At 41.8% G+C, this 25486-nt stretch overlaps 1 protein-coding gene across 7 annotated transcripts; it reads left to right on the forward strand.

Annotated features, from left to right (window-relative positions):
- Positions 1 to 9470: 9470 nt before the first annotated feature.
- On the forward strand, positions 9471 to 24919 carry LOC102941252 (inhibitor of apoptosis protein). Of its 7 annotated transcripts, none has more exons than XM_043529481.1 (10): positions 9552 to 9698; positions 13929 to 14115; positions 15047 to 16023; positions 16135 to 16234; positions 17262 to 17340; positions 18251 to 18299; positions 19479 to 19721; positions 21593 to 21847; positions 22388 to 22429; positions 24143 to 24919. In XM_043529481.1, exons 3-10 carry the CDS (start codon positions 15150 to 15152, stop codon positions 24334 to 24336), a joined length of 1836 nt encoding a protein of 611 aa, XP_043385416.1. In that variant the 5' UTR covers positions 9552 to 9698; positions 13929 to 14115; positions 15047 to 15149; the 3' UTR covers positions 24337 to 24919. The 7 variants fall into 7 exon arrangements, with proteins under 7 accessions (XP_037745800.1, XP_043385416.1, XP_043385450.1 ...); XM_043529515.1 differs by lacking the exon at positions 9552 to 9698 and adding an exon at positions 9833 to 9911; XM_043529510.1 differs by lacking the exon at positions 9552 to 9698 and adding an exon at positions 9903 to 10078.
- Positions 24920 to 25486: the final 567 nt, after the last annotated feature.

Here is a 25486-nt window from a genome sequence, read left to right on the forward strand (position 1 = left end):
CAGAAAGCCTAACAGGCCAAGTCATAGACATGAATCCAATTGCACTAGAAGCTCTACAAACAGGACAAAAACACTCCTTGCCCCAAACAGCTTACATTCTATAAATAAGATAAGAGACAACAGATGGATAGTACAAACGGACAATGAAACAATACAGATCAGCATGACAGACTGTGGACCAGCAGCCTAACTGTTGTCAATTTCTTTTCTAAGCAGCATGTTGTAGGAGAGCGAGCGAGTGAGCCTGGAGCACTGGGCTGATGTGAGACCTGAACCATAGTCAGCGAAGTCAGGCCATGTATTAAAGCAGATGCTTACAGGTTTATTGACCAATACGTGACCTTGGCAAAGGTACTGCTAGTGGTGCTAAAACACAGGCACCCCTAAGACGCAGCAGAAAGTGAGTATGTGTGTGAATACACTCCAAAAGGTTAGCCCAGGTACATCCTGACCTAACACAAGATAAGAGGGTTTGAAAAAGCGAACAGGGATGTTTTCCTAAAGCCACCTTGAGCAAGACACAAGGGGAGGTAACAAATGGATGTCATGAAACACGTAAGGTGGTACGCAAGTTGTTTCTCAGTCTATAAATGTCAGGATACCTCGCCTTTAACTTTTGTCTGGCTGAGAGGGCAGGGGAAAGTCCAGCTGCTGAATGAACTGGTCCATTATAATGGGCATACATGTGTTAGTGTCCCTGTAGAGTCTGTGGGGTCCTAGCACCATGCTTCATGGACAATAAACCTGGCTGAGCATCTTCACTACTGAACTGAGTCTGTGGTCTTTCTGGGCAGTAGTATCGAGATCTGCAGGGCTGGTACAGCATATACAGAGAGAGCATAAATGCAAGCCAATTGACAACGCATGGCAAAGCAGAGTTTTGAGCAGGGTTTTGAAGGAGGATAATGAATTTGTTTTGTGACTGTTTATGGGGAGCTTCTCTAGGGCATGAGGGACAGCAAGGGAGAAAGCGTAAAGGTGCTTTTTTAAAATTTAACACAGTGGAGATGGAGGAAGACCTCATGGGCTGACTGGGGGAAGACATCCTCTGTTTGTGTCTTCCAACCAGAGTTTCATGCCTTCCTCTTGGGGAAGTTGATTAGTCTGAGACTTCCAGTCATGCCCTCTTCTCTTCCTTGTGGCCCTGTGTAGAGGACGGGAAACCAAACTGCAAGTTAACCTTCTGTTTGCCAGTGGTGGTGGTGTCCCTGCCACACAAAGTTGTTTAAGCAGGGAACAGATCTAGTTAAAGAAGTTTAAGATTCAAGTTGTAGGTAATGGATTTTTAGAAAGTAAAGAAAACCCCCACCTGTCTCTGAACAGCAGGCACCTACTAAAATTGTACTAAAAATAATTAGGGGACATCCTTCTCCCCCCCCCCAGCCCCATTAATGCTTTTGGGGGGCGGGGGAAATCAAGAGCAAGAGATTCCATTACTTTTTCAAATGGAAAAAGTATTTGCTGTGCCAGCATTCAAGACTGTAAGGACTAGTTATACATTTAACAAGATATTAGATTGTTTTAGGAGTCCAAGGATCAAGTCCTTTAGCCACACTAGGTATGACTGCACTGTACTTTACCCTGTGAGTGTTATTGCTATAACGATTTTAAAAGACCATTCCTTCATACAAAAGTTTCTTGTTCATCACATTTCAGATAGGGGGTAAAGTTTTCAAAAGTGCCTAATGTCCCATTTTCAAAGGTGACATCGGCAATATTACAAACCTAAGTCACATTGACTTTCAATGAGATTTAGGCTCTTAAGGCCCCAGATTCTCAAAGGGTATTTAGGCACTTAATTCTCATTGCAATCAATAGGAGTTAGGCAACTACATACCTTTGAAAATCTGGGCCCTAAATGCCCAAGTCATTTTTGAAAGTGGGACTTAAGTAACATATCAGCCTAGAAACTTACAAAAATGTTACCCAGTGTCTTAGGTCACTTACTCTGTTGCATTTGCATTAGCAGAAAGGTAACTTAACTCAGCAGCAGTGACAGCAATCTTCACACACTCCACCATAGGTTTACCACAGGGTACTTTATCTACAATGTCTTATTCAATTTCATTGCCCACCAATTTAAGGCATTTCCCAAGCTTCAACTTATACCTTAGGCACCAGGGGAGGGAAATCTTACTTCTCTGAAAGCCTGAGCTTTTTAGTCCTTCCTTCCAGCCTTCCCCTCTCTCCCTTCCTGTCTCCCATTTTACAGTCCTCAGCTGATGACCTGACTCCCTTTACTAACTAGTTAATCACCCAGTTCTAATAAATTATCCCCCAATGTGGCTCATGCAGGGATGGGGTGGGGGGAGAAGCTTATATATTAAGAGCATTCTTGATTCTTCCCCAGGGCTGGCCTAAGGGAAAATGGTGCCCTGGGTGAACTTGTATTTTGGTGCCCCTGGCCACTGTGTATGCCCCCCATTACCCCAATCCTTGCACTCCCCCCTTTGCCCCTAACTACTGCACTGTGCCCTCTTGGCCCCTACCCCTGCACTCCCTTCCTGTGCCCCAACCCCTGAACTCACCTCTTCACCCCTGCACCCCCCTTCTGTGCCTTCAACCCCTGCACATTCCTCCTGGGCCCCACCCTCTGCTCCCTCCTGTGCCCCAACCCCTGCACTGTGCTTCCTTTGCCCCAGCCCCTGCACTCCCCCTTCATCCTTACACCTCCCTCCTGTGCCCCCAACCCCTGCCCCCTCCTGTGCCCCTAATCCTTGCACTGAGCCCCCTACACCTCCCCTCTTGCACCCATGTGGGAAAACTGACCTGGATTCATGGAGCAGCTGGCATTGCTGCTCACTCTCACCCTCCAACACTGCTCCTCTGGGCACCCCTAGGGAGGAGCGACATCAGAGCTCCCTTCATCCAGGTCACTTTCCCCCCCGGGGCTGCATAAGGGGAGGGCAGGAGAGCAGCAGCTGCTGATGCTCGCCTCACAACACAGCCCAGGGGGGGAAAGTGACCTGGATGCATAGAGCACTTGGTGTTGCTCCTCGCTCCCCCGGCTTACAGCCCCCAAGGGGGGCATGGAGGAATGTTGGGGGGGCCAGCAGTATCTGTGTGCCACTGCTCTCCCCATCTCCCTTTCCTCTGCCAGGAGGAAGCAGGGAGAAATCTGAGTGCCCCCCCATGTCAACGGTTTCTGACACTTAACCTGCAGCGCAGACCTCTGTGCTACCGCACAGTGCCCCCTTGACCATTGGGCGCCCTGGGTGGCCACCAGGTGGCCCACCCCTAAGGCCGGCCCTGTTCCCCAAAACAAGCATGCATTAATGCTCCAATACTGGTGAGATGTCATGCAGTCAAACTAGTCCCATGAGCACTGTGCTCCACATACCACAGGCAATCAGATCCTACAGTCACAACCACAGTTTAAGTAAATACATAGACAACAGACACAGAGCTGCTTGACTGATACCCAGTACATGCAGATGCCTCCCTTTGTGCTGCTGCCAGGATCTTGCCAGTCCCTCTCCCTGCACTGAGGTCAGGCAGGAGACTTGGGTAAGTGCCCCCCACTCCCTTCTCTACTGGCCCAAACCTGCTCTCGCTGAAGTCAGTGGGAAGATTCACACTAATGTCAGTGAGAGTTGGAGCAGGCCTTAGGGCAGCACAAGGATAGATGTTGGTGCACAGAAGTAGGTGACTGGTAGACAGACAGTCAGCTCTGTGGGAGGGACCAAGAGCCTGGAACTCAGTTTTGAAATAAGCTGATTTAATTGAATACCAGTCTCCTGATCTCCTCAGGGACACACTCCTTGCCTCCTTCCATCCAACTTTGGCCCTTTTTTGAGGAGAGAAGGGTGCTCGTCTCTTTGCTGCATTGGCCCCCGATTTAGCAATAGAGCTTTCTTCTTGCTGCCTTTACTGCTTATGATATCATCAGCAGAGTGAAGATTGTCTTCTTAGAAACAGGGAAACAGAAAAACTATCAGCAGATTGGCAAGTTATCAAATCTATTAAAGGAATTAAAATAAAAGTAGGCCAAGATTGGTCTGTAACTCATTCTAGCCCCTTTTTCAAAGTGAGTATTTGTGAGTGAGGCTAGTCTCTGACACAACAGCCTCAGCTCATCCTTGTGATGTGATACGTTTTCGATTCTAATCTAACTACTGCTCTTAACATTTGGAGCAATTCCCCCACAAGCAATGAGGGGAGGAAAAAACCAGCCAACAACAAAACCCACAAGATTTACTTAAACTTTAACATTTGTCCCTGTGGCTCATTTGTGTAGGCAGATAGGTAAAACTGAGTTTCATCTGGCTTGCAAAGACAGTGGAAATTCTACGGACTTTGCGTTTTCTGACCTTCATCACAGAATTGCAAAGCACACCTTTCTGCTTACGTATTTGTGAGGTTATGCGATATGACTCGTGTGGAATCTTTTTTTTCTAATGATGGGTCAAGAGTGCTTGTCTTCTGTGGACCATGTATGTCATGGTCCCAAATGCCACGACAAATAGGATAATTAAAAAATAATTAAATTAATAGAGATACTCTGACACTCTCTGATCAGACACAAATGAATCAGCTTGAATTCACAGAGACTTTCGGGTCACAGTCCATCAGATTTCCCCACATGATATAAGAGGTCATTTCCCTCGTTTCTGGGACTGGTAATACAAACATGACAGCTTAAGCTAAGCTTTATATTCTTTCTCTTTAAATGTACCTGCCCCTAAATCTTCCCTCAAAATCTCTCTATTTCCCATTATCTCTGGCCAACAGGTCTTCCATTTTATATCCCGATGGAGTTAACAAACCACATCTGCCAGAATCTGTCACCAGAATTTACTCATCAGCTTTATGCAGGATTCCAACTTTTGCCTCAAGGTAGATCAACAGAAGAGATCTACACTCTTATGTGAGGTTGTTAGATCCAGCTAGTGTGCTGAGTGGCTACTATTATTCAATAATTCAAGGTGGGTTGCATCAGCATGACTACTAGACCATGCCAGTTAGAAATGTTTTAATGCCCTCTTTCCCCTTCTCTAAACCTGATAAATGTGGGAACCAGGAAATGATCTTTGTTCTTATGGGGATGTAGGTGATAAACGGGCATCAGTCTTAACTAGCCTTTTTACCAAGCAGGCTATAGGTCCACTATGATTAACCATCTCAGGAGTACTTCTTCTTTATGGGACTGAATGTTCGTAGAAAATAACAAATGAATTTGGGAGTTCTGTTGTTCATTAAAATTATGGATAGAAAAAACATTTTAAATTGCATAGGGTATTTGTATCTAGTTATATACAATACAGGCACACTAATGAATTGCTACATATATACAGTGAAATATGTGCAGGTACAGTTAAATCTACAGAAACCATTAGAGTTAAAAGTCACTGATAATCTTCATGCATGGCAAGACTGGGTTTTGTTAAGATTGAACCCTAACTAAATATTGAAACTGATCATTTCTAGCTGAGTGGAAGTGGAAAAAAGGATTTCCTCCAAGATTTCACAGGGGAGGGGGTTTAAAGAGGGCACACCCATGTGCACCCTTATGTCTGGGAGATATTCGGAAATGTATTGCAAAGAGAAACAATTTATGCTGTATATTTTACCACTATGGACTAAGGGAACCTAGGGAGGAGGGAAGGCCTTCAGAGATGGGACAGCATGAGGAAAGAAAATTAAAGTGTAGTGGAGCTGACATGCTTAGATCTTTTGGGAAAGTCCTTAGAAACTCACAATTATTTCTGTAATTTACTTTTGTTTGAGGTAGGAGAAGGGAAATCTAAATTCTAAAACTGTGTCCATCCATCTGTCTGTCAGCGCATGGTATTTTTCATGTATTTCCCCTGTAGTAAAGTGGTTCTCAAGCTTTAATACCTAGCATACTACATTTAAACCTCAAAAGTGTTTGGTGTGCTACTTTTGTAATTTGAATTCGGATAGTTAAAATGAATATTTACTCTGCCAAATCAACCATTCACCATCTGATGAGGGTCAGCATAAAGACATGTTGTCAACTTGTGTGATTTTATCGCAAGACTGGTGATGTGCGGTGTTAACTGGGGAGTTGGGGACAAGTTGGAAGCTCCAGATCATTTGGTGGCACTTTGTAAAAATTGTGCAATTTGACCTCTGTTGGGTCTTCCATTGAGAACTCCTGCAGTGGGTGACAAAATCACCTTACTCTATAAATTTGGGATTGGACAACTCTGTAATTAACTCAGACACGCACTAGAGGTGGGTTAGAGCAGTTCGAAAATTAAAAGATAGGCAAAAATGAGTAAATATATACACATATACATATATATTTAAAAAAAACCTCATGATTTTTGGGCTAATTTTGATGCGGGGGTTGAGAGATTATTTTTAAACTTTGTGGGTTGGCAATATTGCTAACCACACTTTTTCAATATTCAATAACTCCACTACCTCTTTTTATTTCTTAAATTAATAGATTGATTGGGTTTTTTTCGCCTTTGTTTCCACCTCCGGAATTCTGCTCCTGCTGCCTCTACCTAGAATTGGACAGAGAGAGGAAGAACTCAGGATCCCAGGAGGAGGCTAATTTGGAACAGTCCAATTGCATATGTGCCTGATCCTGCAAAATGTTGAAAGCCTCCTGGGAGGTTCCTATTACTGTACGCACAGCTAATAGAGAGATGGGCAGCATTATAAAACAATAAGGTAGATAAAAAAACCCAACTGAAGTCTGTAGTTTTCAATGGTGCTCAGCACCTGGCAGGATTGGCCCAAAGTATTAAATATTTCTTCTTCTCTGCCAGGATCCAACTTGGGGATGCTGAGAGGAGTTGCCTGGCCTGGCTTGCAGGCTAGGGGACTTTGCAGGGAAGCATGTGATCTGGGCCTCGCAAGTCAGTCAGCATACAGACAGCCTACAGTAGGTTGGAGTGAGTTAGAGCTCTATGCCCGCAGGGAGTAGCCTGTTTTATCTTTCCCTGTTTTGGGGCTTTTATGTGTTATCATTCTGAATTCTAAGAAATAAAGCAGTGTTATGTTGCAATCTTCCAGCAAGCGTATTTATTTTATTTTATTTTATTTCTCTTTGTGTGTGCCATGAACCATAATATGTGAAAAGCTGGAGACATAGCACTAAATGTAATGACAAAGAAGCTGACCAAATCTGGCATGTTTCCTTTTAACACTGATGACAAATTACATTCTACCTTAACAGGAAATGTCAGAGAGAGATTGAGTAAACGGGCTGATAGGGTCTTTTATAAATGCATTTTACCGGAACCTCTTGCTATAAAAAGTTAGCCATGGTGTCATAATATACAATTCAGTTTTGCTTCCTATATTGCACACCTTCAGTTCCTAATTGCAAAAACACCCCACCCCTCATCCCTCCTTGAAAAAAAAAAAACCCATAGTGGGGCTTTTTCTTCATCTTGTATTTATTCTGTCCCAGGAAAGAGAAGGTAATACCATGATTGTGCTGGGAGATTTTGAACCTCACTAGTCAGTGTTGTGGGGGGGTCTCTTGTGGAATTTTTTCAAATTCCTGTGTGGAGATTCAATCTGAAACCAGTCTGATAGAAATTTGACTGCATTCCATTCTTTATCCTCTTTCTGTTTCTCTTTTCCCCTCTGACATTTTACAGTCTTTTCTTTAAAGTTTTGAAAGTTTGATGAACACAATTGCCCCCTTCTTATACCTCCTGCTATAGATCCACTCTATAGATGTTCTGGTGATATCTGTCCCAGCACCAGTAAGAGAGAAGGAAATTTCACAACACTGCCAGAAAGCGGCTCGTCCTCCTCCCCAGCTCAGGGAGACAGAGTCAGTATTGCCAACCCCCAATGTTCAAAAATCATGAATCCGATTCACCAAAAATCATGAGACTGGCTTTAAATGAAATTATGTAATGAGATTTACATGATTATGTAAAAATAATAGATTTGGTATTCTTATTTGCCTTCTGCTTTTTGAGCCTTTAGGGTGCACTGGGGTCACATTTTGAAGCTTTCTACACAGCCACAAGGGCTAGAAACTTACTTTTTGTTTAACTGAGGCTGAAATAATCACATATGCACTCGACTCCAGGAGCTGGGGCTTTAAGGAAAACAATAATTATCATGAGACTCATGACAAAATCGTGAGAGCAGGCAACATTGGGAGGGCAGGAGAAATGGGGCTGATTGTTAGTGACAGATCTCAGAAGGGGGGATGATGGTGGCACATAATGAGGAGCTGCTGACAAGAGACCAGAAGATTGCTAAAACCCTCATGTGTTAGGGCAGTTTACTCTGTCTACTTATTCTGTTTCCCTTTTTCTCTGTGGCATTTCCCCTTAAGGAGTGATGTATGGCTGTGATCAGGATAAAGGGAGGGATCAAAATCACACCCACACATAAAAGCAGGAAGTAGTTCAGGCCTTTGGAATTCCCCCAGCAGTGGGGGTAGGGGAAACACACACACAGACACACATATTTCTGCAGGGTTTCCCCTAGAAAGAGGAAAGTACCTAATGTTCCTCTTAACTTTGGTGGGAACAGGAGCAGGCCCTTATTCAGTGTGATTATGTGAATAAGCAAGAGGCAAAGGGGGGGGGGAAAAAACCCAGAAGGAAAGTCTCAGGCATTTGGGTCCTGATCCTGGACCATTTGAGTCAGTGGGAGTTTTGGCACTGACTTTAGTGGAAGTGGGATTGGACCCTTAGAGAGAAATATGCTTTTAGTTTGGATTTACCCACAAACAGGGTGTTTTGTTGGTTTTTCTTAACTGGGCATTTGTGAAGAAGGATTTTCCTGTTCATTTCCAAGGAGATATTTAAAATTGCCCTAAAGGAGATTACAGGTTGCATTTTACATCCATTGATATGGACAGGAGTTTTGATCAAAGGGCCTGATTCTGCTCTTTAATCCCTCCCTCCCCCTTTCCTTCCCTTCCTTGCTTACTGAGAAAGCAACATTTCATTCAGAAGCCCTGGGGGCCCTGAAGAGCTGTCATGTGGTCAGCCCCCTAAGCATTTCCCTAAAAGCTGGCTCTACCTGATTCCTGACCATTTTGATCCCAAGTCCCCAAACTGTACATCAAACTAGAGAGCAAGTCTAGCTGTTCCTACTGCACTGACCAACCCAAACCCCAATTTATATGCTTGAGCACCACATAAACCTGGAGCTGGTAAGCAGGTATCTAGTGGATCCTGCTATTTTTTGGCCCCACTCCCAATAATGTACTGCCAAAACAGAGAATGCAGGGGGCTGCTCCTACTTGACCCCTGATCTGGGGCTCAAGATGCCAAAGGTCCGAGTTTGGTCAGGGCTTGAACACTGGGCTGCAGGGGGAGCTGAAGTGTTTGGGGGCACTTGTAATGAGTTTGCTCGTTCTCTCCTCATGCCATAGACCGCGGAGGGGGAGGGGGGGCAGGATTCAGGCTGTGAGGGTGTCTCGAGAACGCCCTGGCGCGCGCTCTGTCTCCGTAGCCGGGCAGAGGGGGAGGGGGCCGGCTCCGGGACCCGAGCGCCAGCCACACACTCGCAGCACCGCCCGCCCGCCCCAGACATCGCCCCGTTCGCGCATGCGCAGTAAGGCCGGCCGGGGACTTTCCCCAGCGCGGGGCCCCAGACTTTGTTTGACAGGATAGGCGGGGCGGGGGTAGGAGTTTCCGCTAGGCGGGGACGGCGCCCTCAGAGGGACCCGGGCCAGCGGGCCGTGGTATATATAGCGTGTGAGAGCGGCGCGGCAGCTGAGCGCTGCGTGCGGCCCAGCCTGGGTGAGTATCGTAGCCGGGGGGCAATTCAGCAGTGGGGGCTGGGGAGGGGCGGCTCGCTCCTCAGCCGAGAGGCTGGGAGCGCGTGGACGCCGCGGCGTGCGCTGGGGCGGGGGGTAGGTGCCGGGGTGACCGCTGTGTGCGGGCGCTGACTGCGTCGATGCAAATCTCGCGATAACGGGGAACGGCGTTCGCCCGCGGGGCGGGGCGCGTGCGGTGAGCGGTGGCGCCGGGTTGCGGCGGTGGGCCCGGGGGAGGGCTTCTGGCGCGGGAGCTGTGGGCAGAGGGTGGGGCTGAGCTGAGCAGGTCGGGGCCCGGCACGGTGTCCTCCGTCAACCGGGCGTGTGTGGCGGTGGGGAGGTCGCGCCGGCCCCGAGCGTGAGGTGAGGCCCTCAAAATGTGATGGGTTTTAAAAATAACTGTTTAGGTTTGTCTGAGGTGACCTTTGGATTGCCCCACACCCCACCACCCCCCGCTTGCAGGCTGCACTGAGGTCACCATGTTTCCAAGTTTCAGAGTAGCCGCCGTGTTAGTCTGTATCCGCAAAAAGAACAGGAGGACTTGTGGCACCCTAGAGACTGACCAATTTATTAGAGCATAAGCTCTCGTGGGCTACAGCTCACTTCATTGGATGCATAGAATGGAACCTATAGTAAGATGATTTATTTATATATAAAAATTGGAAGTTGCCATACAAACTGTGAGAGGCAAATTAGTTAAGATGAGCTATTTATCCGCAGGAGAAAAAAACTTTTGTAGTGATAATCAAGATGGCCCATTTAGACAGCTCACAAGAAGGTGTGAGGATACTTAACTTAGGGAAGGTTTCAGAGTAACAGCCGTGTTAGTCTGTATTCGCAAAAAGAAAAGGAGTACTTGTGGCATCTTAGAGACTAACAAATTTATTTGAGCATTGAACAGTGGAATGAAACAATGGGTGTTACCATACACACTGTAAGGAGAGTGAACACTTAAGATGAGCTATTACTGTTCCTGAGATGTTCTTGTCAGTTGCTGGAAACGGCCCACCTTGATTATCACTACAAAAGGTCTCCCTCCCCCGCTGGTAATAGCTCATCTTAAGTGATCACTCTCCTTAGTGTGTATGATAACACCCATTGTTTCATGTTCTCTATGTATATAAATCTCCCCACTGTATTTTCCACTGAATGCATCCGATGAAGTGAGCTGTAGCTCACGAAAGCTTATGCTCAAATAAATTTGTTAGCCTCTAAGGTGCCACAAGTACTCCTTTTCTTTTAACTTAGGGAAATAGATCCAAGCCCTCTGTGACCCTGAGGGCCAGGAACGGTTATTTTAAAAATGGAAGCTGAGGTTCTTACGTAACTGCTGGTCTTCAAGAGTAAATAGTATGAGACTTGGAATCAAGTTGTGATAACTGGCAACATTACTTCAGCCAACCAGGGGTATGGCTATGGCTAGACTTGCCTGGTGTGGCTGGTGCTGCATGAAACTTTGAGTTTAAGGAGGGTGGGTGGATGAATAAGTATGGGGTGACTGTGTGTGGGAGCTGGTGGTGAATTGTTTCCTTTAATTACCCCTTTCTTGCTTTAACTGAAAAGAATGCTTAACATTTCAGAAACTGCAAGAGGGATTACAAATTAGTTTAAGCATCCAGTTAATTTTAAGCTTTATGAAAAGCAAAAAGCTAGGTTATGAGAATATGCACATTTGAGATGCGCTTAACTTTTACACACTGCAAGTAGGTCCCATTGAAGTAAATGAGACCATTCACTGTGGAAAGTTAAGCATGTGTGGTCATTGTAGGAGATGATGGACTAATGTTTGTACAGTAAAAATTGCAAAAAATCATAAATGCAAAAGCTGAGGTCTTTTCAGTGTAAGTAAAGCTATAATGGGCCCATTGACGTACTAAGGTTAGTCAAGTCTAGAGATGACTGAGGAACTTAAGGGGGACTTAACCAAACTTGGTGAATGGACAAGATGTTACTTGATACATGCAAAATAATGCTTACTGGAGGGGAAAATTCAAATTATTTATGTACCTTCGAGTACCTTCCACTAAATTTATGATCTCAACTAATTTATATGCCATAATATAAATTGATGGTATGGCCTCATCTGGAATACTGTGTGCACCACTGGTCACCCCATCTCAAAGGGGTATTACAGAAGTAGAGGGGATTCAGAGAAGGGCAGTGGGAATGATCAAGGGCCTGGAAAAATACATGAAGAGAAATTGACAAGACTGGGATTGTTTATTTTAGGACATGTCTACAGGGGGTCACTCAGGAAAGTTAAGGCAAATCAACTGCAGGTGTGACGTCAATGCGCCTAAATTAAAGTGTGTGAAACCCCTATGTGATATTCTTCAACGAGGATTTGGTAGCAGGGAACTAAGACCACTTCACTCCTGAATGAAAGCATCCACATGATGAATTAACCCACTTATGCACATTGTCTTCATACCTAACTTTCCTGATTGCTCCTGTGTGTGTAGGCATGCCCTTAGAAGGGAGATAAATAAGAAGTGATGTTGAAGTTAGACTGAGGCATCTGTTCTCTAGTTCACAGCACAAGAACAGGGGAATATTTAAAAAAAAAAATTGGTGGCAAATTGAAAATTGATTAAAGGAAATACTTTTTTTTATTCAGTGTGTGATTAGATTGTGGAACTCACTGCCACAGCATACTATGGAGACCAAAAATTTAGCATGATTCAAAGATTGGATGATTATATGGATTACAAGGATATCCGGAGTTAAAATAATAGTTAATGATAAATGAAAAGATTTGGAAGGGATATAAAACCTCATGCTTTGGGCATAAACCAGCCTCCAAATATTAGAGATTAGGATTTGACCCTTATGAGAGGCAGACTGTCCCACATCTGTATACTGTCGGGTTTCCTGTACTTCCTCTGAGGGATCTGGTGTTGGCAGCTATCAGAGACTGAATACTGGACTAGCTGGACCATAGTTCTGATCTAGTGTGGCAATTCCTGTTTTCCTAGAAGCAGTATTTAACACTTGAATTACTTGACTTTTTATTGTGTAACCTTGCAAAACTTTTAGTTGTTGCATTTAATATCCTTAATTAAGAAACTAGCCAGAGTTAGCATGACCATCTGAGGCACAACCAGAATTTTGCTGAAGAGGGAACGCAGATTAATAGTCTGGTTGCACTCATATTTGAGTGGCGTTGCAGCCATGTGGTCCAAGTCAAAATGCCACTCACTCAAACTTGGCCCAGCTGCCCACTTGACACATGGAGTTGCAGTGCCACTAAAATTTGGCCTAGCTTCCCTGTCCCCTCCCATCACGTTGAAGGGGCAGCTGGGTTACTCCACCCAGCTATGATTAGGAGCTGGGGGGACAGGACAAAAGGGAGAAGAGAAGGCTGGTCTCCTGCTTCCCCCACTCACTGTGCCTAATGATCATTTAAATACCATGGTATCAATGAGCCATCACCAATCTGAAATGAGCGGAGAGTACGCTGCTCCTGCTGTTTGCTTGGAGACCCTTTCTGTAGGGGGTGTATGCCACCCTGGCAGCAGCATATTTGTGTCGACTGTATTTTCAATAGGAAGAAGTGTTGTGTGTATTTTAATGAAAGCGTGGAACACTTCAGAAAACTTGAAACACAGCAAAAAAAAAGAGACCCTAAAATTACAGATTGATTTCTATCCCCTGCTCTTACCTGGAATTTTTGGTTGTTTTTTGTGGGCTTGGGATTTTTCCTTTTGTCTATAAGTCATTGGACAACTCCTGAGTTTAAACAAGTCCTTGTTTAACTTAAATTGGTTTAGGTTAATTGGTGCAACTTTTGTGCAACTTTTGTGTATGCTGTTCTATACCGGTTTAAACCTGGCTTGTATGTTTAGGTTGCACCTCTAGACTAAATCTATGTAAAATAACACTGTTAGTCATATCAGTACAACTTTGTATGTAGACCAGGCCACTAATCTATTGTCTGTATCTGCCAAATATTTGACAACTTGTGAAATGAAATCATTCACTTTTCCAAATTTTTCGGTACAGATTAACAAAGTGGGAATAGGATTTGATGTCAGTGTTTATGGAAGTGACCTTCATTAACTATCCTGAAACCTGCTGGCCAACAATTAAGAAAACTAGCTTTGAGATTCTAGTGTTCAACAGGTTTATAATTTGAGCAATACTGTAGGTGACAGCTACAACAAATATGCCTAATTTATCTTGTTTTATAAGAAAAATGTCTTTTTCTTTACAGGTTTTGGCAGCACAAAGGAATTGGATGTTTCAGACTATAGATATCTACAATTTCTTCTTGTGAACTACAAATCTCAGTATGGAGGCCTAAGCCCTTTAAAAGGGACTTCAGTCTGAAATCTGGGAGGTAGTTTTGTGCACAAATAAAGAAACTAAAGTTAACAAAATATATTTCTGTATTGACCAGTGTAAGTTCTGTTTGCTTTCTGAACATGGCCTACAGAGATCTTTTAATTAATCCATATAAAATACTAGACTATTATAACATAAAGCCATATATTTGTATTAAATGTTATAAGAGTGCAATTGTACCCAAGCAACCTGGCTAAGTTTATGATGCCCAGTGTTGAGAGTGTCATGGAAGAAAACACACTGGGTCTGTTCCAAGTCAGTGGGTATCTGTGACAAGTTGTCACTGCTGTAGACAAGAATCATTCTTGCCGGAGCTATAGCTCTGCTATATGTAAGGCAGTTGAGTATAACCTTAAATTTTGTTTGTAGTGTCTTGCATATCTTTTGGTGAGGATTGCTAAAACAAAGGGTATTTTGTTTTGGCAGTCTAATGACATACAAATACACCTTCAGAAGTTTTGGGGCTGTTCTGTTTGTGCCTCTAAATGTCTCAGGTTAGAATTTCAACATAAGTATGCGACACTCTTATCAAAACAAAATCTTTACAGATGTATAAAAGCTGCATTTGTATTGGCTATGTAGGATGAAATAAACACTTAATTTTATATTGGAGCATGATATTAAGATGCAGTGTCTTCAGTTTTACCCATTTTAGTTTCTTTATTGGGGTGGATTTTGATCACCCTTACATATTTTTCTGTACCTCTTCCACCCAACCCCCATCTGCACCAAAGTGCCATTGACTGTAAGATGAGAAGTATAGTATACTAAGGAAAATGTGATGTATTGTGACAGGAAAGTCCAGTTGACATCCTTTCTGTACCTCCTAGAGTGAGGTTGTGTAACTTCTCCATTGATGAAGAATGATTAATCCATTGTGCAGATTAAAATAAAAGGACTTCCCATATATATCAAGTCTGTTTATGAATCATAATTCATTCCTTTCACATGCATTCAGTGTTACAAACCAAAATGTTTCACTTTCAGGTCCTTACTTTTTTATATGGCCTGGGAGTTATTCAAAATCACCTCCATGCACAAAACTACCTCCCAGAGAAAGACTTGTCCCATTCGTCCATAATATTTCATTATGAACATAGTGGAAAGCAGCTCGTTCCTGGCTAATCTGATGAATAACAGCACTGTGTGTGAACTGAAGTACGATTTGTCGTGTGAACTCTACCGAATGTCTACCTTTTCTACTTTCCCTCTCAACGTGCCAGTGTCTGAAAGGAGTCTTGCTCGAGCTGGGTTTTATTACACTGGTATGAAAGATAAAGTTAGATGCTTCAGTTGTGGCTTGATGTTGGATAACTGGAAACAAGGCGACAGTGCTCTGGAAAAACATAAACAGCTCTATCCTAGCTGCAGCTTTATTCAGAATTTGCTTTCAGTTAGTAATCTTGGATCATTCTCTCATTCAGCCTTTTCACCTCCAGCCACAATAAACAGTTTTTCACAATCTTTGCATTCCATAACTGCTGCTCCGAGCTTGGAACAAATTGGCTTTTTCAGTGCTAATTTCTCCAGTTTTCCTCAAGCACCAGTAACTTCTAGGGCAGTTGAGGACCCATCGCTCCTGCGACTTAACTATTATAATCCTGCAATGAGCACAGAAGATGCTAGACTATGTACTTTTCAGACATGGCCCCTGACATTTCTATCACCAGCAGATGTGGCAAAAGCTGGATTTTACTATACTGGGCCAGGAGACAAAGTTGCTTGCTTTACCTGTGGGGGGCAACTAAGCAACTGGGAACCGAAGGATAATGCCATGTCAGAGCATCGGAGATACTTTCCTAACTGCCCTTTTGTGGAAAATAAAACTAGAGACCAACCAATATTCAGCATTTCTAACCAGAGCATGCAAACCCACATGGCTCGTGTTAAAACGTTCATAAACTGGCCAACAAGAATTCCAGTTCGACCTGAACAACTTGCAAATGCTGGGTTTTATTATGTAGGTAAGGAAAGTTAACCTATCTAATGTCTTTGTTTATATTTATATATTAGAATTTGCTAAGCAATGGCTTGTGTGAACACTTGTTGAATACTTTGTAAACTTGCTTTTAAAGGTCGTAATGATGATGTCAAATGTTTTTGCTGTGATGGTGGATTAAGGTGTTGGGAGTCTGGAGATGATCCATGGATTGAGCATGCTAAATGGTTTCCAAGGTAACTATATTTAAAAAGCTCTGTAAGTGGAAGAATTAGGCCAGTGCAGAGCACTTTCAGACCTTCCCCTGTAATTTTTACCTTGAAATTTGTAAGTGGGAGCAGAGTTAGGCCAATGTGAGTGCTTTTGAAATTGTTACTGTACAAGAGGTGTTTTCTGTTCCAGATGGAAAGAATTGAGTGAACATCTCTACTGCTGAATAATAAAATGTGATTACTTCCTAATGGGGAAATAATGACGCTAATAACTGGGGGAGATTTTCAAAGACGTCAGTAAGACACGTAACTGCTATTTGTACCTTTGAAAATCTCCCTTTACAGTAACGATTTTTTAATAGCTTTCATGAAGTTTGAGAACAGTACAGGAAAAATAGTTCTTCAAATTGGACAGTTTTGTATGCTAATCTTTGACACAGTTTACCATCAGCTATTAAACTAAGTTCAACATCCAACTTTTGCTTAGCTTCTTGTTCATCTACCCCATTAATTTTATCAGTGGAATTTTTATCTTGAGTAAAGTTTAAATTGCTTTACTAATGCAAAGTGTAGACTAATAAGTTTTAAAACCTTTAATTTTTTTATATCCATTTCATTGTGGGTTTTTGTTTTGTTTTTTAAATTTAGACTAGTTTGTAGACGCTGAGCGATTTGGTGGGGGCTGAGGAGTATTGGCTGAGTTTTTAAAAGCTGTTGAGGCTGTACACTAAAAGGTATCCATTACTGAATGCTTTGGTATTGATGAGATCACATTTATATCTGATACATACAGAAATTAGGCCATATTAAGATGATTCAGCAAAGCATCCCTCTTCAGTAAGGATACTTAAGTGTGTGCTAAAGTTCCATTGAAGTCACTGGGACTTAATCATGTGCTTAACTTTTAAGTATGTGTGTAAGTGCTTCCCTGAATTGGGGCCTAACTGAGCACAGTATTGTAGGCTTCTTATTCTGCATGGCTCTTAACTAGTCATATATGAGAAACAAATATTGTAACTTGACAAACATTTATATTCTGTTAATGTTTTAGATGCGAGTATCTACTGCGAATAAAAGGGCGAGAGTTTGTCAATCAAATTCAGGCAAGATTCCCACATCTCCTTGAACAGGTAAACTAGTATTTTTATGTAACTTTCTGGTTGCTAATATCAGCATTAGATGGTGGTACATAACTTTTTTTTCCATACCCACTTTCCAGTTATTGTTCTAAGTTTGACAGGTATGCGTTTTAAGTTTGATAGTTCATGAATGGACAGCTTTACATGAAAATGAGATGAACCAATTCTAATGAATGGTCTTCAAAACTGACTCTTTGCACAGCTTCCATGAGCAGTTTTTGTATTTTATGAGAATTTATATTGAAAATAGATCTGGTAGCATTGGGACTTGAGTCATTTGAGGAGCACCACAGCCATTTACAGTCAAACCTTGTGACACTTGGTGTGAGGCAGTGAGAGCTCTAGACTTCGAATATCAAGAAGTGAAGTTCTGATTTCACAAGGCTTAGTGACTAATTCAGATTAGTAAATGCTAATACAGAAACTGGTTCTGGGTGCCTCACTTGTGGGACTTCTTTTTATTTAAACTAAGCTGTTTGTAACAAGATATTTTTGCATAAACAAAAGGCATAGTGAGTAACTTCATTTAGAAGAGAAGTTTGTGTTGGGGTAAATCCAGGCAGTTTATACCAATACACATTTGCAATACGAATTGTTGTAAGACTTGTATAATCCTATCTACAGATACTTCACTTGGCTATCTGAGTTAAAATTCTTAATTGCAGGTCTTTGGGTGGGCTGAGGCTGGACAATGACTAGCACAATGAGGTCCTGGCCCATGATTAGGGCTCTTAAATGCTACAATAACTTCTTTATTTGTACCAAGTTCTTACTTTAGTCTTTTGTGGAAAAGAATACACTGGAATTATCAGTGTTGTATGCAAAGAGAAAAGATGCTGACTTTGTGTTTTTGTTTTTTTTTGTTGTGTTTTTTTAAATGCTGTTCCTTTGCATTCCATAGCTCTTGTCAACTTCAGATACCCCTGTGGATGAAAGTGCCAATCCACCAAGTATGTACATTTTAGTTAATGTCTTTCAAGCTACATAGTAATAAGACTTTCAGCACACATACAAACTTAATGTAAATATAAATAGAACTTTTGTATGGATGCTTTCCAAAATTCGCTTGCTAAGCAATTCATAGCATTTTAGAAAGCAGCAGCATTGGAATGCTTCCCAGCAAGTCAGTTTTTTTTTTTTCTTTTTGACAGTTGTATAGTGGACTTAAAATGTCAGTAAGGTGTCTGTGAAATTTTATACTACAATATTCCCTTCAAGTTTGTTACAAGAAATTTCTCATCCCTTCATAATTTCCCCAATACTAAGGATTTGTATACATACTGTGTATTGTTTCTGAAGAGTTTGCCTTTGTTTGTGTGTTCTCCAGCTGGACTCAATGGGCTCATTGTTGGTCACACCAGCTTCTGCTAGAGTAACCCAGGCTATAGACCACCCTGATATCAGAGCTCCTTAGAGGGTGTTGTGATTACACAAGATACCTACAGCCCTACCCTGCTGGGGGCCTGCAGCTATGTCAGCACCTTCAAAAGTGGGCAGCAATATCCAGCTTGGGGACATACTGAAATGCAGCCTTCCAGACAGGTTTCTCTGGGGCTGTAAAGCTGCTCTTCAGTGGAATACCCAAGTATGATGACAATGCTGCCTGACTTCTCTGGGGGTGAATTCCCCATAGTGGCAGTGGCCCCTGCTGATGCAGTGAGATGAGTCAGATTTCCAACTATTATGCTTAGTTAGCTAAGTGCCAGGAAAAGGATGACCAATAGTAGAACTGTAACCATTCTATTAATGCAGATGGGACTCAAGAACTTGGTATACTATATGAAAGGGAGGTATTTCCATAACTAACTTTTTACCATTCTTTTTCATTTCTAATCTAATGACGCTATTCAACAATGGAGTGACCTCTGGGTTTTCCCTGCTTTTGCTGCTTTAATTTGGATCTTTGTTACTGTAACACAGCTTTTTTTGTTTAAATCCAGTCTAATAAAATTCTAAACAAGAGTTCTAAATAAAAATATTTTGGTTTTAAAAAGTGAGGCCCATGTCATTAAATTTTTTTACCCCAAACCTCATTTATATGCCAAAGATGCTAAAAATATCTAAAGTTTTCAAATCATCTAAAGTATCTTCTATTTTTTCCCCCCCTCCCCTTTTTTTTTTATGAATAGCTATTCATTCTGAACCTGGAGAAAGCCATTCAGAAGATGCAATCATGATGAACACCCCTGTGATTAAAGCAGCTTTGGAGATGGGATTTAGTAGAAGACTAATAAAGCAGACAGTTCAGAGTAAAATCTTAGCGACTGAGGAAAATTACAAGACCGTTAATGATCTTGTGTCTGATCTGCTTACTGCAGAAGATGAAAAGAGAGAAGAGGAGAAGGAGAGACAATCTGAAGAAGTGGCATCAGGTATGCATAGGGCACTAGTAATATACTTATCTTTGTTCCATTGTAATGTGTTTGTTTGCTTTTTGGTCTAATTCTGGGGACACTTGTATTCATGAGCTTTGGTAATGTTTTTTTTTTTAAAAGGTAAATATAAAGGATTAACACTGTATCATCTGGATATCAGTGTGGAGTTTAGGCCTCAATCCTGGAATTGTCCTTACAGTGATGCATCCCATACTTCATTGGGGCTCACTATGCTCTGAATCCACCTCCACAATACTCTGCAGGGTCAAGACCATATTTTTGTCCATATGCCTATATGCACTGATAGGTCCATCATATAAACCAAAGAACTGTGACTTCTCTATATAGTAAAACGTCTACCACATAGAAATGATTATAATCATAATTTTGGTCTCCTGAAGTTACTACTGGTCAGCTCTGTTTTCTTCTGTGATTTCTCAGCAATAATAAAAACACAGAGATTAATGTACTAGAGATCAGATATTTTTTTTTAATTGATATTCCTTGAAGTTAGATGTAGTTAAGTAAGCAGGGTCTGACAAAATTCACCCCTCGGGTGCTTCAGCTAATTCTTTATGCAATCTTAAAACTATTAGTTCTCTTCAAGAGCTCATGGCGGACAGAGGAGCAAAGAAGAAAGCTACTATGTTTGCCCACCTTAGGACCTGGGGAATTATAGACCGGTGGGCCTAACTTCAATACCTGGAAAGATACTGGAACAAGTTAAACAATCATTTTGTAAGCTCCTAGAGGATAATAGGGTGATAAGTAATAGTCAACATGGTTTTGTCAAGAACAAATCATGTCAAATCAACCTAATTTCCTTCTTTGGTAGGGTTATTGGCCCAGTGGCTTGGGGTTGGAGGGGTAGATATGGTAGATTTGGTTGGTTGGTTTTTTGGTTTTTAAAGTAAGGCTTTTGACACAATGTCATATGACATTCTTATCAGAAAACTAGGGAGATGTGGTCTAGGTTAGTGACTTTCAACCTTTGTTCATTTGTGGGCTCTTAAACTTCAAATGGGGGTACAGACCCCTTTGGAAATCCTAGATGTAGTCTGTGGACCCCAGGGGTCTGCAGACCACAGGTTGAAAACTATTGGTCTAGGTGAAATGACTATAAGGCAGGTGGACTGGCTGAAAGACCATACTCAGAGTAGTTATCAGTGATTTGCTATCAAATTGAGAGGATGTATCTAGTGAGGTCCCACAGGGGTCAGTCCTGGATCCAGTGCTAGTCAATATTTTCATCAATGACTTGGATAATGGACTGGAGAGTATACTTATAAAATTTGCAGCTGACACCAAGCTGGGAAGGATTGCAAGCACTTTTGGAGGATATTAGAAGTCAAAATGACCCTAACAGACTGGAGAACAGATCTAAAAATCTACAAAATGAAGTATAATAAAGACATGTGCACTTAGGAAGGAAAAAGTGAAATGCACAATTATGAAATGGGAAATAAGTAGCTAAGTAGAAAAACTGCAGAAAAGGATCTGGGGGTTAGAGGGTCACAGATTGAATGAGTCAACAATGTGGTGCAGTTGTGAAAAAGGCTAATAGAATTTTAGGTTTGTATTTTTTTTTTTAAACTTGGTTAATGAGGAAAGTCGGGAAACAATGTATAAGGTGACCTCACTACTCTAGAGGAGAAGGGGGACTGTAAAACTGCACAGTATTCAAACTGCTTATCTGCCTCTCATGTGAGGTCTGTAGTGATTATTTAATAGTGTGTATTACTGATATGGAGTGGGAAGTGAAATGAATGAAAAGAATCAAGGCATCTCTTATAATAGCACACATCAGTTACTAGTAACAATGCAACTTAAAATCTTGTAACTTACTGAATTTTCCCCTTGAATTTAAGATGACCTGTCTTTAATCCGGAAGAATCGAATGGCTTTGTTTCAGCATTTGACATGTGTGCGTCCTATCCTGGAGAGTTTACTGTCAGCCAAAGTGATAACTGAACTTGAACGTGATGTTATTAAACAAAAAACCCAAACGCCATTGCAAGCAAGGGAACTGATTGATACGATTTTAGTGAAAGGAAATGCAGCAGCCCACATATTCCGAAACTGCCTGCGAGAGTATGATCCTGTGTTGTACAAAGATTTATTTGGTGAGTTTGACTGACAGCTGTACTCCTTTTTTTTTCCTTTTCCCCAAAAGATTGATAAATTGATTTCCTAAGTGTAACCATCTTTATTTTCTTGGTAATACAAATTTTGTATCCGCGCAGGGCTCTGTAGAGCTGCAGGGTTCTATCAGGAACCACAATGGTGAAAGCTGCAGCATGTCGGGTCGCTGCTCCTAGGAGCAAGCTTCTCCAGCGTGGCTGTACCTCCCCCAGCCTTACCCACTGGGGTGGGCACCAGCAGCTGTCCCTGGTTGCACTAGTTTGTGCAAGTGGCTCACACGCTCCCAGACAAGAGTCCCTTTCATGCAGCTATCTGCCTCTCCTGGGTTCTGCGAGCTGCGGCCTGACATGCTGCTGCTTTCACAACTGTGGTTCCTAGTAGAGCTCTGCAGATATAAATTTTGTATCCACACAGGGCTCTAGTAATACAGTCTGAGGTATAGTAGTAAACCAGTAGTTAAAAATTCTACTGGAATATAGATAATTCCAATGACTAAAATGTTCCTTTTTTGTCATTTTTAGTTGAAAAAAACATGAAGTATGTCCCCACAGAAGACACTTCAGGTACATTTTCAGTTTTATTCATTTGAGTGGTCTGGCCAATAACTGAGGTTCTCAAAACAAATTTTTCTCTGACACTGTCACGTTCTGGGGTGTAATCCAAACTAGTGAAGTGTTGTCACCCCCTGCCCTGTGACCTTGAGTGCCTCCTAATGCTTTGCTGTTGTAGCTCCCAACTTGTGCTGCTCACAAACAGCCTACCAGCATGCAAGTTACTCTGAGTGTGTATAGCTACAGTCCTGGTTTGGTGGCTCTGACTCCAGCAGCCTGTTAGCAACACTCCTGCCACACTTTGGCTTCCACCAGCCTTGGTTACTACTTGCAGAGTAACCTCAACACAATCTCAGTTCCAGATTTTCCCCAAACTGTGTGTGCTGCATTGTGCAGCCCTTTTCTGGGCAGTTGAGATATTAAAGTTTTGTTGCCCCTGCAAAGGGTCAATATTCAACAGTTTGCTACTTTAACTAGTTCCCAAATAGTTCAGTTTAAACAACACTGTTTTATTCTTTAATTCAAACTAAACCAAGTGTATTTAACTAAAGAGATCTTAAGGGAGTACAACTATAAGGCATTAAAGTCAGAAATAGTTACAAGAGAAATAAAAATACTCACTTTCTAGTAGCTAAAACTTAACAAGCTAGACTGGGTTCAAAGTAAAATCCTTACATGTGATCCCAGCAACATGGCTGACCAAATTCTCAGGTCAGGGTCTCCCCCACTAAAGTCAAAAGGCTGGTTCCTTTGTCTTAGAGTGAGATTGGTATGTTTTTTGTCCCTCACTTTTTTGTAGTTCAGTCACCCTTTGAATTGCATTTTCCTGAAGGTTACCCATAGATAAAGTTCATTCCAGCTCTGAGATGGAGACCTGAGATCTCATAGTGAAAGAGGTTCCATGTTGCTGCTTGCTGAAATGCAGATCAGTTTGTTCCTGCACCCCTTCATTGTCAAATGACCATTCTTTGGCAGGTGTTTGTCCATCAACTTTTACCTCTGGCACAAGGCATCAGCTTGTCCTTTGTCTATCAGAAACTGGTTTACCCCCTCCCCAGACTTGTGTGGTAAACACATTTTAGTCATTGATTTCTGTAACTCCTAATATGCACTTCTGACATACATTACATGAGAATATTAATGATCAGTATGGTGTTCATTTTTAAATGATATCTCACAAGGCATATTTTGTACAAAGATTATTCATACCCTGCACACTATTGTAATTACAGGGGCACTTTCGGTCACAGACACCTATTAGTTATATGCTTTCTAAATCAAAATTAGGTATGAGGGACACATTCTGTTTGTAGTCAGTTAACATAAACCACTTCCCTCGTGCTTGAGTACTGAAAATGGCTACCACCAACTACAGGATGTCTCAAGTGCAGTGTGCTTCTAAAATCCATACTGTATAATCACTTTGAGGCATAAACATTGGACAAACTCGAACTATAGCTTTCCATCTCTGCTGGCTACTCATTGCCTGCCTGTGCTTCCCACTTCTGTCTTGCCAGTCATTTCACTCTATCTCCCAACTTCCTGGCTTGGGCAAATGTACTTCCTTTTCTGTCTCTCCATCTATCTCTGTATGTAGTGATTTTATAGACTGGAAATACTGCGTGGCAGTCATACTGAATTTTTTTGCTTTCCCACCTCTAATCAGTCCTGCCATTTGAAGATCTCTTTGTGGTGGTAAGTTTTTGTTTTTTTCTCTCTTCTCAGGGTTACCCATGGAAGAACAACTTAGAAGATTACAGGAGGAAAGAACCTGTAAAGTTTGCATGGACAAAGAAGTTTCTATTGTATTTATTCCATGTGGTCACTTAGTGGTGTGCAAAGAGTGTGCACCTTCCCTAAGAAAATGCCCTATTTGCAGGGGGACAATAAAGGGTACCGTTCGTACATTTCTTTCATGAGGAGAGGAAACCTGCAAACTCCTGTTCCTGTGCATCCTAGTTGTGCTCAAGACTAACCCAGTGATTTGATAAGAATGGAAAACTATAGTAAAGAAGATAATGGATAAATTACTTGCCTAATGTGGCTTATGGGGTAATAGTGGACTGTTGTGTGACCATGCTAGGCCTTATGCTGCCAAAGATCTTTTCTGAAACCTGTGTAAGTAATTATTAAAAAATGATGGAAAAATAAGACCTATCATTTTTTTGGTGAAGTAACTTTTTCAGAAAGTCTTAGTAAATGAGGAAGAGATCACATAAACATGCCTTACCTTAATTTGAAAAGAAATCATTTACTAGTGAAACATGTTTTAATACATTTAATTTTAAAGCTGAATCTTAAATAAGTAAAGCATTTTCATGAGACTTGCCTAGAAATGACACTTGTAAGACTACAGGATCCTCTACTTCAGCTGTTCTGGTTGCATCAAGACTAAATAAAGACTACAAAAAGACCTTATAAAAGTCTGATGTTCTGTTAATGTGTGTGTATAATTGATATTTAATTACATGAAAACAGCATTAAAATGTTTTCAGTAAACTATTTTAGAAGTGAAAATTTTTATTTAATACAAAATGTTCCCAAAGTTAGCTTAAATTTTTGTATAGGTTGCAGTGACAATGGAGAAGTGTGTTAGCTGTATTAGTCTATACTGTGTGTTTTGCTGATTTTCCTCTTAGCACAACCTTTTTTAATAACATTTTTCCTAGCAAAATTAATCTGCTTTAGTTTCCTCCTTATTCAGAGTAGATAGGGTGACTGACTACTGCCTTAGAGGTAGACAAATAATGCAGGTATTACACACACACACACACACACACACACACACACCCATAATAGTGACCAGTGGAACTTAAGCAGAGGGAATATTGGTAAATGTATTGTGATTCACACTGCTCCTGGAACAAAGTGCCATCTGAGCAGCCTCCCATGAAAACAAAAGGGACATCCATTCAACTTCACCCCTTCTGTCTGCCTCTCCCTCATGAAGAAGAAAATGCTCCTAACAGAAGCAGCCCCTAGTACTCACTGCTGTGTTGGCCTTGGGGAGGAATCCAAGTCCTGGTGTAGGACTTGCACTCATGACCTTAGAAACCAGGTAGCTGGACA

Source organism: Chelonia mydas, chromosome 1 (genome assembly GCF_015237465.2).
Source record: "Chelonia mydas isolate rCheMyd1 chromosome 1, rCheMyd1.pri.v2, whole genome shotgun sequence".
Classification (NCBI taxonomy): domain Eukaryota; kingdom Metazoa; phylum Chordata; order Testudines; family Cheloniidae; genus Chelonia; species Chelonia mydas.

Bases quoted from the DNA above. Each gene is read 5' to 3' on its own strand.
- LOC102941252 (XM_037889872.2), top strand. From the start codon at position 15,150: ATGAACATAGTGGAAAGCAGCTCGTTCCTGGCTAATCTGATGAATAAC. The intron at 19,722-21,592 runs GTATGCATAGGG...CTTGAATTTAAG, and splicing joins ATCTGAAGAAGTGGCATCAG to ATGACCTGTCTTTAATCCGG. The intron at 21,848-22,387 runs GTGAGTTTGACT...TGTCATTTTTAG, and splicing joins GTTGTACAAAGATTTATTTG to TTGAAAAAAACATGAAGTAT.